We start from the raw sequence: 14,386 nt of genomic DNA, 5'->3' as shown, positions 1-14,386 counted from the left end.
TTAATGTTTTTCCGATTGCCGAAAATCGAGTATAAATCAAATGAGTAATCTTTTATTTTAAAATGTTTATTCCGTGATGTACAACATTAACAATCTGTAAATTTCCCACTGCTGGGCTAAGGCCTCCTCTCCGTTTGAGAAGGTTTGGAGCATATTCCACCACGCTGCTCCAATGCGAGTTCTTGGATTTTGTACAAAAAACATATTTTATTTATTCTTTTAAATCTCATCAGAAACGTTCATTTATATTTTCTATATGACAATGAGTACTATGGCGGAGGACGTGATAGTAATACAATTTTCACAATTTTATGAAAGCACCTTATTAGCACTTAATTATCAAAATTATTTATTAACCTGCAAAGACTACCTATTCTGTAAGAATTCACTTCGTATTTCACTCGTGAATTTTTGACAGCTGACTTACAGCAATACGCCATTTTGATACGTGTATCCTATAACCTTAATAATTATTATAGTCAATGTCACATATCGCATTCTGACATATCACACTCGTCTTATGAGGTGAGATTCGAGTTTCTTGTTACATAGCCCATTCGATTCGCCCAGCAAATTCGATCTAATTCAGATTTCTGTAAGACTTCTTTTCTATTAGCTAGACTGCCTTGAACTTTACTATACTCGCAGTACTAATCAGCACTTAATGCCTTCCTAATTCATCGTTGTTTTATATCGTCAGTGTGTTCCCAGCAATACGTTTTGTCAGCAACGGAAAATATACATGTCATATCCCTTGTGCCTGTTGTATTACTGGCTCATTCAAACCGGAACACAACAATACAAAGATATATTGTTTAGCGGTAGAATATCCGATGAGTGGATGGTATCTACCCAGACGGGCTTGCAGAAAGCCCTACCACCAAGTAGATAGTATATTCCTATTTGTATATAAATATTATTTTAATCTGTGTGATGTAGTTTTTATTCCCGCAGGATGTTTATATACCTATAGGTAACGCTTACAACAATGCCCAGAGCTTACTAAGATGACGTTGTAATAATGCAAATCATTTTTAAATTATATAAACAATAAAACAATAATTACGGTAAATAATGTTTTATTTTAGCTTCAATGCAGTGTTATGTAGCTAAAAAACCTTTGCGGATATAGAATTCCTGTTTGATTTGTTTCTCCTTCTTGATAGTGTCTTTCATATCGTCAGTCATCGAAGGAATTAGAAAATGTAATAATATTGTAAATAGCAATAAGAAGGCCTAGAAAACGAGTTATAATTTTGTTAGAAATTATTTTATGATATACAATTGCTTCAGTCTATTACAGTTATAGGTGAGAGTGGGTAAATAAACTACTTTGACATCGAATATGACTTCATAGGTGGAGATGAATTCATGAAAGCTAACATTTTAAATATCATTGAAATTATCATCGGAACATTGGAACTAAAGTGGATCGATAGAAACACTAACGAGGCATGCATTATTTATTATGGCACGAAAAAACTGTAGCTTGTCCATGTAATGTATTCCACGCCGTTGTTTCAATGTCGCGGCACAGGAAAGAAGTTTTTTTATTACACAGGCAATGCGAACGAACAATGACAGAATGCTGATATTGCACCAAATAACGCGATAACGGATCATAACAACAAAATTGACCTAAAGTACTAAATATCGGATTTGTTTCGGTATTTTTAAAATTTCGCCGCTTATGGCATCACAATTTAAAAAAATAAAACATCCTTGTGTGATGAATTATAGTGGAAACTAGGGGATTCGGGGGATACATCACACAAAAGTATCACTAATTAAAAAATATATACATCGAAGTTAAATTAGATCACATTGAATCACAACAAATTTTTTAATTTACCAAGATTAGAATCAATTAGAAACCTATCGAGGGTTTATATTTTATAAACGAATAGTTTTGTATTTGTTTAAGTAAAATATAAATTCTCGTGTAGTATATTTAAAAAATATATTTTATAACATTACCTCACATAAAATCAAGAATTCAACTCTGTAACATCTTACGGTCCACCAAGGAAACAGTGCAGGATTATAGTAATCAAGGTCCCCAATTGCCCAGAAATCTAAAAATATATATTATTTTGTTTTTGGTAATAAAACAGAAGTGTTTGGCATTTTTCTAAATTTATTTAAACATATCTGTCGATATAAGAAGAAATATATCGTCGTTTGGCATTCAGAAGCGCGAATGTGAAAATATTGATTTTGTTTTTTTCTTATTTATTATTTAGATAAATACTATCGATATAAGAAGAAAAAAAATGCAATACTTTCACATTCGCGCTTCTGAATGCCAAATGACGAAATACAAAATATGATATGACCAAAAAAAATTGAAAGTACTTGGTACTAGTTCGACAATTTTAAAACACCAATGTTTATGGCATAAATATTTAATTTATGGTATATTTAATTTTGTGATTAATATTATAAACTCTGAAAGAATATAAATTTATCAGACTCACTGCAGCATGCCTACTTGACGACAACCAACCTTGGGAATCATTCAATCTATCATTTTGCTACTACGGGCAGGCTAGGGCTGCTCGACTCAAAACGATTGCAGAGTTCACGGCGCTCGATAAATAAACAAACTTACGACTAAATATTTCTAATTCAATTGATGTATTATTTACTTTATTCTATCCAATTAACATATTAATAATATATATTAGTAATTAACTATTACCACTAAAAACTTAAATACGTTTTACAATATGTATTAAAATATTTATCAACTTTTTATTGTTAAAAAATTATCTTCCAAAAATGTTTAAAATAAATATGTTATATAATTTGATAAGAATTAAACTCTGTGATAATTTGATTAAATTTCAATAGATGTAGTATTATCACCACTTCTTTAATATCTTTGTAAGATAGACATAATATGGTGGAGACCATGTAGTTGAGATGGGCCTCGTGGAGCCCTGAATGAGTAGGTACCACCCACTTATCGAATATTCTACTTCCATAGAATCTAATTAAGAGGTATTCTTGTGTTCCAGTTTACAGGGCATTGTAACTACATAGTAAGGCACAAAGTCGTCTAATTAACAGATGGATAGAACAACTCAGTTGCCAAGGTTGGTGGCGCATTGACGATGGCTGGCAATAACCACTTATCATCAGATTCATTTTCCTCTGTCTATGTACTTTAAATAAAAAAGAACGTATAAAATGAAGTAGTCTTTTTTTAGGATTAGTATTTTTTGCGTGAAATCCGAAAAACGGATATATGAAACTCACCTCTATAATATTCTGTATAAAATGCTACTTATCATATTGAAATCGTATCATCGTATTGAAATTTTATACTACGTACCAAGGGTAGAACAGGTTCTGAATGATAGCACTTCTTTAGCAACTTTGTATTGTAAAGCTCGTATTTGATCGTATAGCTCAGTTCGCATTATATATATCTAGAAATGTTGACGACAGCTTTTAGAAACAAATAAATAATAAAAAAAAAATTACCGTTTTAGTGCGGCCATCTCTGTCTTTCATAAATTTACTTATCTACATCTCAAATAATTTGTTTTATTTCTCTAATTAATATTTAATCCACGTCTAGACTAACAACGTCTGACAGAGAAGTATGGAAGAAGAAGACATGCTGCGCCGACCCTAAGTAAATTGGGATAATGGCAGGAGGATGATGATAGACTAACAGTCATAGTTATATACACTACTATACTTGGTGGAAGAGCTTTGTGCAAGCCCGTCTGGGTAGGTACCACCCACTAATCAGATATTCTACTCTCAAACAGCAGTAGTTAGTATTGTTGTGTTCTGGTTTGAAGGGTGAGTGAGCCAGTGCAACTACAGGTACAAAGGACGTAACATCTTAGTTCCCAAGGTTGGTGGCGCACTGGTGATGTAAGGAATGGTTAATATTTCTTACAACATCATTGTCTATGGGCGGTAGTGACCACTTACCATCAGGTGATCCACTTGCTCGTCCGCCTACTGAAATAATTAAAAAAAAATAGTTTAGTTTGTAGTACCTATATAAGTTTATTTTTTTATAATTAACAACATACGCTTTACAGGTATAAAGCAATACAATAATCGCAAGGTTGCGATTATTGTATTTGTAACATGAACCTAATGACATGTTTTACTTCCACATTGTTAAGAATCTATTAATTAATTAAAAGTTTTTGAAAGTAGTATAAAGAAACATTCTAAAGACTGCAATAAGATGAGCGTTGGGATTACAATTTGGAAGATCATAATAAACATGAGGTTCAAGTAACCAAGTCGAAGATTATTAGATTAATTAAAAAAGAGCCTTACTTCAGGACGTATTTCACCGGTTAAGAATCGATTATTCGTGAACTCAAGATAATATTGCAATGCATGTTCCTTAAGGAAATATCTCGATTGAAACACTATAAGAGATGCCTGCGAAACAAATTTTTGGTTATTTATCAACTACGGTTAGTTATTTTATAACCCGGTGGTAATCTCCATTAATTAACGAATGAGAAAATATTAAGATATTTCGATGATGTATCGAAACTTTTACTGAAAGAGTTTCGTTTTCCTTGTTAAGTTTGAATTATAGGATCGTGAAGACTAACCATCAGACAGAAAAGCTTCATTTTAAAATAACGTCATGGTATCGAGGGTACGATGGAGCTCGATCGGGAATGTTCTGATCATCCACTCACTTTTCAGAGCTTGCCTAAGCTTGCCTCTGAGGCAAGCACGCATTTACGCCTACATTATACTTTTTGTAATTTAGTATATATAACACTTTATAAAATATTAAATAAACTATTTAATAAGAATAGAATGACCTTTAGGTATAGAAGTTTCGTTCGTCGTTCATTGGGTACTTGATAACATCTTTTACGTTATTTTGTTTTCATAACGGTTTTTTTTGGTTACTACTTCAACTACTTCAACGAAACTTTGCTAAGTATATTTTTAAAATTTGATTACGTTCAATAGAGGAATAACATGAGCTGCCATAAAAATCAAACGGTGCCAAATGCCGGGCCCTGATGCATTTATCAACAACGGCCTTCGATGCCATAGAAGAACTCTTCGTGCTTTATACCTGAAAAAAAACTAATTATTCTCATTTTGAATATTTAGATCTATTTCCACACGTAACGCGATCAAAATGAGTTTATTAGTTTATATGTGTTTTTCGAGCTGGCAGGTGAGGTTATTGATTTTGATATTGTTAATGAAAATTGGATTTGAATTTTCTAATATTTTATATATAATTATTGCATTAAAAACACACTTACCTTATATCCCATATACTCATCAAAAAAATTAACAAAGTAACTATGGGACATGTATAAGAGAACAATGTGGCCATTGCGAATTTCATTGCTGAAACAAGATTTTAAAGTGAAAACTTCTTAGGGCACGTTGAATGATTTTCGGAAAGAGATAAAAAATATTGACTTTTAAACTTGTATACTTACATTAGCAGCCTGTAAATTTCCCACTGCTGGGCTAAAGGCCTCCTCTCCCTTGAGGAGAAGGTTTGGAGCATATTCCACCACGCTGCTCCAATGCGGGTTGGTGGAATACACATGTGGCAGAATTTCGTTGAAATTAGACACATGCAGATTTCCTCACGATGTTTTCCTTCACCGCCAACCACGAGATGAATTATAAACACAAATTAAGCACATGAAAATTCAGTGGTGCCTGCCTGGGTTTGAGCCAGAAATCATCGGTTAAGGTGAACGCGTTCTAACCACTGGGCCATCTTGGCTCAAACTTGTAACTTGTAAAAATCAACAAAAATCACTGTTACTCCTTAGTTTCAAGTTTTTCACTGCTGTCGGCAGTCCCCGTGACTGTCTTAGCTTTTTAATATAATATTTTGTGATGGTCGCTCCTATTGTAGTCAATATATATTTTTTAATTATTAAGAAAGTAAAATTACCTAATGTACTGTAACTGTTATGTATAAATATTTCATTAAGATTTGGTAATTTGTATTCCCTCTCCCAGCATGGTATATTAGCATCGAAGACACAGAGTTGGTCGTAGTCTGACATTTTACTGCAACATATTATTATTTATTTATTTATTTATTTATACTTTATTGTACACCACAAGATACAGATTAAAATATGTTACAAGAAAAATTTAAATATTATTGTAGAGTACAACGGGCGGCCTTATGGCTAAGTAGCCATTTCTTCCAGACAACCCAATAAAGAGACAGGTTGTATGGAAGTTGGGTAGGTGGTGCTAAGGCGGTATTATAACTACACTTGCATACAAATATCTACATGTAAATACTTATACAATGTACATATATACACTATACACTATATATATATATATACATATACACATACATATATATATACATACACACATATACACATATATATATATATATATATATATATCAATATTATAGACTAATAAATAAGCACTAATATAAGTCGTCTCTATGCAGATTTAAGATAAAATTTCTTTAGGGAATTTTTGAAAATTAATAATGTTTTAGATTTTTTTATATTAAGCGGTAAATAATTCCACAACTTAATTGCCTGAACGGTAAAAGAGTCACTGTAGAATTTTCGCTCAGCAGGCGAAATTCGATTGTTATTCATTGCTCGATTGTCTTGTTGGTCTAGTAACTAAACTTTTGCTGAAGCAATCCGTTGTGGAGTGATCCACAGACCTCGCGATCGTGGCGGAGCACTACAACGACCCCGATCACCCTCGCTGGTTTGGTGAAGTAACTAAACCGTTGTCGTCTATTGGGCGGTCCGTAATGGGTGATGGGGATAAAACTTAATGTAACCCCATTAAGTCTTTATCGAGAAATTTCGCAGTAGCAAAATGGAGTATGAAAGTTGGAAGTGTGTAAATAGTGCGTCGGAAAGCACGTTAGCCAATCCTACGCCTGAACTCTATCCTGTCGTGTTGGGGCTTGTCGGATTTACCGTTGCCCGTCGGATTATGAGAGTGGGTAATTTGTTCTAGCTAGTCAACCTTGAAATCGGTCAAGTGGACTTCATTCTTTGTTAATAAAAATAACATAAAATATAGGTTAAATTGAATTTCAAGGTTAATAATATCAATATCTAAAGTATAAGTAGAACAAGATTATTTTGAAAAGCATTTGTATGTCAATCACTTACTAATATAGGATAGTAGGAATTTTAAAAATGATTTGTTCCAGAACAATCATGACCACCACAGTCACGCATATATCATCAAAGGAAGTCCCATAACCATTGTTCATCACTCCAAAGCCTTCTAGCGAATGATAATTATCTTTATCAAGATGGTGCGTGAATATTAATACCTGTGAAGATAAATTTGTTGCGTCATATAAATAAAGAGGCGTAGGTTATATACGCGCAGTTCTACTTCCTAGGATTTATTAAAAATAGTTTTAAAATGCATTGAAATAATTAATTTCAATAAAATAATCGTGATAACAATTATTATTTGCGAATTTAACACAATTTAAATTTATAATGAAATTAACATTGTTTTTACAATGTTTATTGCATTATAAATTTAAATGAGATAAAGTGTGAAGTAGTTTTTTACAACATAAAAATTTTACTGTCATAATTTTTACATTTTTATATTATTTTAAGTATTTCGTATCTCTTTAATCACGTGAATTTAGACTAAATCGTAATAATTTATAATAATTACAAACCAAATTGTATTTCAAAAAGGTACTCACTCCAAGACAGGTGTAGCAAAATACTAAACTATAGGTTGAGAGGAAATTAAATCCAAACATCTTAATAGCGAGAGATCTATCGTATGATGCATATGTGTCGTATTTTTCAAGTTCCGTTGAAATGTACGATAGTATCATGACAACCTCAAACAAAAAGTGAATGTTATTATAGACTACAGCCGGTTCGAAACGAAATATGTTTTTAAAAAAATATATTTTTTTTAGTTAGTCTATAATAAAGTATTTAATTTTATGATTCTTAATCAAGCTAGTACAGGTGCCAAAATATCTCCTGTACTTTGCTATCAAAATTGATATGATTTCAATGATGTATCTGATTATATACAAAATTCGAACAATGTAATTTTATTCGACTTTTCGTGTAAGTTTAAGCCCGTATAACAGTAACAATTTACTAATATATCATCTCGACAACGCCAGTGGATTGAAAATGCGTCACAAAACTTTGGAATTAAAATAAAGATGAAGAAGAGTTATGCCTGTATTTACACTGGCACACTCACCTTTCAGACAAGAACACAACAATACTAAGTCTTGTTGTTTGGCGGTAGAATATTATATGAGTGTTTGTCGCCGCTTTATAAGATTGTCACCAATTAAATGGAAACCAAACTGAAGATCTTAAAGTATTTAAATATATTATATATAATAGTATCATCAGTAAATCATTATTAAGAAACCCCAACGAATCAATTAATTAATTGATTCATTCATCATTCAATTAATATCTATATTTCTAACAAAAAAAAAAATGACAAACTTCCATACAAAAAAAAAGTGATGTAAAAATGACTTACTATCTTTAACAGAAACATGAAAGTTGTGTGCATTGACGCTGCCATCGCTATGCGTTTATTTTCACCTTCCTTCCAACCGATTAGGTTAGGGTAACGTTCCATGTGACGATACCAATGTTTGAAATAACAGAACTTTAGCGATATGATAAGAATAGCCCATAGCTGAAATTTTATAAATACAGTAAAAATAATATTATTGGTAAATTTTAATAAAGTTATAATGTAGAGCGGTTATGTTATACTGTTACGATTGTATGTAATTAAGTTCCGTCGGTGAAAATAATAAATGATTTATTTGCACTGTATACGAAATACCAAAAGTCAATATACTAGTATCTAAATTGTTCGCATAGGTCCAGAGATCACGCTTGAGCCGCAAGCGTTCCTTTTTCGTATCGCAGAGATGTATTCACTGTCGCTTCCGAAAGCACTCGACTACTGCGCCACTTGCCGTAAATATGTATTTCCGAAAATATTTTATTATATGATATAATGTTTTCTTTAAACGTAGTAACCTAAATCCTATTTAATTTAAACGAAACGGTATGTACCAAAGCACAGGATATTGCCATTGTGAATAATATCATGAATCCTCTTATAATAATGACTAATATACTCTGATAGCCCATTGACAAAGCAGTCAGATTTAATTTCATGTAAAATATACTTGGGTAATGTAGAACTTCAGGTCTGAAAAAAAGCATAAATTTTTCTTTAAACATGTCACACGAGAAGCTCGGTTAAGGCGAAATGAGTGTTTTGTCAATTAAATCATTCCTTGAATAATAATTAGAATTGTGACTTTAATAAGACTGGCTTTCTTAGATGACGGTGGGGAAATAGCAACTACATTGTATCGATGTTTAGCAGTAGAATAATAAAATCGAAGAGAGATATTTTAAACATTTACAAATCGTTGACTCTGGTACGATTATATAGTATATCATGAAGTATACGAGCCTTTTTTTTTGATAGCTGATGTAATATTAATAGCTTTGCTATTAATCATTTTCTTTTAAAGAAGCAATTGTTGATACATATGTATATTGAAAATTTCACAAAGCGCCATATGTCGTAATTGTTTTTTCGCTCAATTAATAAATTTCCGTTTTTTGACCTCATCAAACATTTACCAAAAGATATGCGCGTGACTTACCGACGTAATTTGTTTATACATTTTTCATTCATTTCCCATATCCACATGAGGTACGTTTCATGTCTTTTCCAAAGTATTACAAAGAGGAGAGCTAAAATTTGGTAATAATTAGAAATATTCCATTTTTTTCTTAAAATCATTGATTTTAAACTGGTCAGTCGACTGTCGAAGTAAACTTTAAATATTACTCCTGACAGTAACGTTTCAAATTTTGTATCTGTTATGCTGTACAATGATAAATACTGTAACAAGCACTTCAAGTATTTGGTTAAAGCGATTACATGGAGTTTATCATTTATTGGAGTGAATTGCGGAAAATATTACTAATGCTGCAATGGAGAATTTATAACCTTTTTGAATATAAAGTCTAATTACTCCGTTTTTAAACCCAAGATATAAATGATGCTTAAAATTGATAAAAGATCGTTAATTAAGACATTAAATAAATAATGTTATACTCATTTATTTTAACAGTTTACATACGGATCAGATATACATAGTGCCGTTAAAATTACCTTTTTATTAGAAAGTCATTGTACGTAATACCTATGTATTTTTATGTATATAGCAAAAAGTCTGTGAGTATAAAATTTAATGCTGACACGCTCAACCAATTGTACAAAATTAATCGCACGTCATAATAATTATTTGTTGAAAGGATTTGATCAAAACAATCTAAACGATTTTCACGTAAAATTTGATTTTTGTGAATACTTGATTATTGCATGGGGACGTCGGTGTAGACTTTTCCAATCAAACCAATCAAACGTCTAGTTTAAATGTAGCGCGTCATTCTTGGTGCTAACTAGATTACTTGAATAATGAAAAAATATGTTATATTTACCACAAAGTGAGACAAAAAATGCATAATAAAACACGTTTTCGTTATCAATTCTCGCAATAAATTGTACTTCCGGGCAATAGTCATAATAACGAAGAGAAGGACAGAGGGTAATATTTCGACACTCATTACAAGTTTTTGAGTAAAAGTCCGTTTGGTTTTTTAAATCATCACAAGCAACCTTCCTAAAAAATAGTGGGAGATCTATGTAGATAGTAGATTAATTTACATGTTTTTGTTAAATTTCAACAAAGGCATTCTTAATGTAAACTTCGGGCTTTAATATAGTTTTTTACTTGTTTGCCATTTTTTGATAATTATTATCAAAATCAGGTTTATTCTAATGAATAAACTTGATTTTAATAATAATTATCTAATGATCAAAATCGCTGAAAATTAACCTTACCTGTCCATGTCCACTATACCAACGAAACATTTTGTCGACATAAGAAGCCTTCACTATGTTATGGATTTGCCGTAGCAGAATGCTGTCTAATTATTTCAAAAGCAAATCAATTTGATTTACAACATAGAACATACTTAACTTTTGACATTTATTTAATGATTAGGTACCTCAGAATAAGGTACATGAATTTCGATTTATACAAGCATATAGAAACTATTGTTTGAGATAATGATAAAAAATAACCCTTACAATTTACCATGTAAACATACTTCCGATGTTTTTCTTATATTTTTATACGCTTGCAGGTCGAAAAACAAGGTCGTAAAAAATTAAAAGCTCTATGACAAGTGATTTGCCTAGTGATACATAAATATACGCGAACCATACACTAGTTTTATATTAAGAACATCTCTGTTAATGAAGGGCCTCATAATTCTGGGGAGAGAACAGTTCTTCCTCAAAATTAGGTGTTCTTTATTCATCTCATGATTAGCAAGCTCTGCATGAAAACTTGCATTTGTTAGATGAAACTCGAATTAAACGTGTTCTCAGCACATTTTCACGTTCTTGTATCTTATTTAAAAAAAAGGAAGCATAAGGGTTTTTTAACTTACGTAAAGGGATCGGGTTTAACCGTTGCAAAATACTGATCGAATGCAACCCATGCACCGACCACCGTTATAATTGTTAGCATGATGTTGAAAAACTCGTAGTAACTAAAGTAGAAAGCAACCTTACGGAAGAAAAATTAAAATACATTCGAAAATATTTTTAATAGTCTTAATAACCTTTACCGAGTAAACTTACCCTTTCACCAAAATACTCTTTTATCATATGAATCGGTTGCATCTTCCATATATTGATAAAGCCAACCCAATTATAAAAAAGCACCTAAAAATTCATTCATTCACGATCTTTATTTTCGTATACTCTTACATTTTATATGTTTATATAAGTTCTTATCATTATTGAAATAGGATTATCGTTTCAGTTATTCATAAAGCATCAATGGATTAAGACAGCATACTATCTCGAATAAATAACTTTGATATGAGAATGTAAAATTAACAGATACGCCAATGATTTTCACGATAATTGGCTAAGTCGAATGACGATCAAATAAAAACCATTCGAATAATTCTTTTTTTCAGAACAGAACAGATCAGAAAATCAACCATATAAATTATATAATTTATAAAAAAAATCGGTTGTAAATAGAAAATAGATATAAATAATATTTTAAACAGGTACTTGTCTTGCGTTAATATATACAGACGCTTTCTGTTTCGGTGTAATAAAGTATGGCCCATCATGTAAAGCAAATGCATCTAATACAATATTTGAATTAATTAATCTGTAATCAATTGTCTTTATTGTTTTTCTATACATTATTACAGAATAGAAGATAAAGCAGTTTAAAATAAAATATAAAATAAAACTTACTTATCTATTCCGTAATGATTTTCATGTTGACCAAAAGGTAGCTGAAGAAGAATTTTATATACAATCATGCTTCTCTCCAAAGTTGAGTAGTTACCAGGTCCAGGGTATTGATTTCTGATGAATTAAATTATGGACGATTATATTAGGTCCAAATTATATTCGTCGCGCATAGGTAAATAACAATTATTTTTGTGTAAATATGTATATAATATGTTTGTATATTTATTAATAATGATACTATCTTACCGTATTGTTTTAATTAGGTCTCGCTCATGGTTCATTCCAATGAAATTGAAATATGGGTGAACGAAGTCAATATGATTATCTTTAAAGAATCTGCGCTCATTAAAAAGTAGACCAAATTCTTCAATTATTGAGTCCGGTGCGTGCACTTTAACGAATAGCAAATTCTTATGTTCCGCCAACTGAAATTGTCACCGTAATATGATAAAAAATTGGCTTTTTGTATTATTATTCTGTTCTATCAATACAAAAACAAAAATAAAGTATATATATAGTTAACGTTATGATGATCGAATTTATTAGGCTATAGAATACTGCAACCCTACCATACCCTTGTAGTCCGGCCCTTTTTTGAGGAGGAGTGCCTTGTAGGCTAACAAATCCCATAGCTACTACGCCGCAACAAGTCACAACAAGTCATAACACAAAAAATGTAAAAGAAATGTAGTTTTACCTTTCCTACTTCTACTTCAAGTTCTAGGCCCAGTTTTAGAATGTTCATTAAAAAAATCATACGAATCTCTTGCAATTTTTCACTGGCATCTACCTCATTTATTACTATGACGAGATCTATTCGTTTCTGACCTTCATTAAAAAAGCCTGTAAAAGCTGGATTATCCTATATAAAAAAAAAAAAACAAAATAATGTCAGTCAAACAAAAAATTCTAATGTTTACCTAAGATGATGTTTCGCATAAATCATTTTTTTATAATATCTATTATATATAGTTTTATAATATCTATTCTAATTATATATATATATAATATAATACAAACAGCTATTACTACGATTTCAATAATATTATTTACCTCGATGTCCATGATTCTTCTACAAAATTACATACAAAATACGCAGTAAACCCTTCAAAAACAGCCTACAAAATGACGTTTGTAGTACAGAGCGCTATTGACATTTTAATGAAAATATTACTTTTAAAACAATCTTTCTGCTTCGGTAGGAAAGAAAGAGTTTTAAAAGAAGTAATTTTTCATTATAATCTATATCTTCTATACATATAATAAACTTGGAGCATCTGTTTGTAATATTAAAATAACCGTTTGGTACTAAATGCATATGTATGTATACACAGTACATATACCAACTTACCTTTTTTAAATTTTTGTCTGTCTTTCTGCTCGTTTGTTCCGGGTAATCTCTGGAACGGCTAGACCGATTTTGACGGGACTTGCAAATATGCAAGCTCGTCTGGTGAAACACTCAACAGCTATTCTTCTTTTTTATTCGGTTATACTATTTAAGCTAAAAATATTTATGTCACGTAATAGGTCAAGTACTGCAGTTTACGCCCCCTCCCACATGAATTATATCCTGGGGAATCCATGAATTATAGTTAGAAATCGTTTACGATAAGCATATCGCATAACCGCGTTTTTATAATAAGTATTTTAGGACGTTTAAAGCATTTATTGTTATTCGCGTAAATTAAAATGTTTTGAAAGAATTCGGTTATATATTAAAAACGTTACTGGCACACGATGACTTGATTTAAACAATAAGAGTTGAGTTATAAAATAGGTCATAAAAATACTAATTTGAGAATTAAAATTAAAAACATATTTCAGGGCTTATTTCGAGCTCTTTGTAGATAAAGAAAAAACAAGCTTATGCCAATTATTTCAAATTATTACACAAAATAAGTCACATAACTGACTATTGTCCTATATACTGTACTCCGGTGACCAACCCCGCGTGATTCTGTACGGCTCACATGATGGAATACTAGGCACACACGAAGCTTACGGTCCGGTTTGT

General features: G+C 31.3%; 1 protein-coding gene across 1 annotated transcript; it reads right to left on the bottom strand.

Annotated features, from left to right (window-relative positions):
* Positions 1-1,101: 1,101 nt before the first annotated feature.
* Positions 1,102-13,968, bottom strand: LOC125069243 (anoctamin-7-like). The gene is made up of 20 exons (XM_047678671.1): positions 13,721-13,968; positions 13,067-13,231; positions 12,616-12,794; positions 12,370-12,483; positions 12,178-12,280; positions 11,734-11,817; positions 11,541-11,659; positions 10,524-10,705; positions 9,680-9,770; positions 9,075-9,213; positions 8,524-8,685; positions 7,706-7,849; positions 7,146-7,312; positions 5,930-6,048; positions 5,277-5,364; positions 4,963-5,080; positions 4,312-4,419; positions 3,338-3,434; positions 1,978-2,075; positions 1,102-1,236 (listed from the first exon to the last, which is right to left on the bottom strand). The coding sequence occupies exons 2-20, from the start codon at positions 13,124-13,126 to the stop codon at positions 1,102-1,104; spliced, it is 2,307 nt and encodes a 768-aa protein (XP_047534627.1). The 5' UTR covers positions 13,127-13,231; positions 13,721-13,968.
* Positions 13,969-14,386: the final 418 nt, after the last annotated feature.

This window comes from Vanessa atalanta, chromosome 2, assembly GCF_905147765.1.
Source record: "Vanessa atalanta chromosome 2, ilVanAtal1.2, whole genome shotgun sequence".
NCBI lineage: Eukaryota > Metazoa > Arthropoda > Insecta > Lepidoptera > Nymphalidae > Vanessa > Vanessa atalanta.
This window is presented reverse-complemented; position numbering and strand designations above follow the sequence as displayed.

Coding starts and splice junctions, on each gene's coding strand:
- LOC125069243 (XM_047678671.1), bottom strand. CDS start 13,126: ATGATTTTTTTAATGAACATTCTAAAACTGGGCCTAGAACTTGAAGTA. Junction 12,484..12,615: donor GACCTAATTAAAACAATACG/GTAAGATAGTAT, acceptor TTAATTCATCAG/AAATCAATACCCTGGACCTG. Junction 3,435..4,311: donor CCGGTGAAATACGTCCTGAA/GTAAGGCTCTTT, acceptor CAACATTTCTAG/ATATATATAATGCGAACTGA.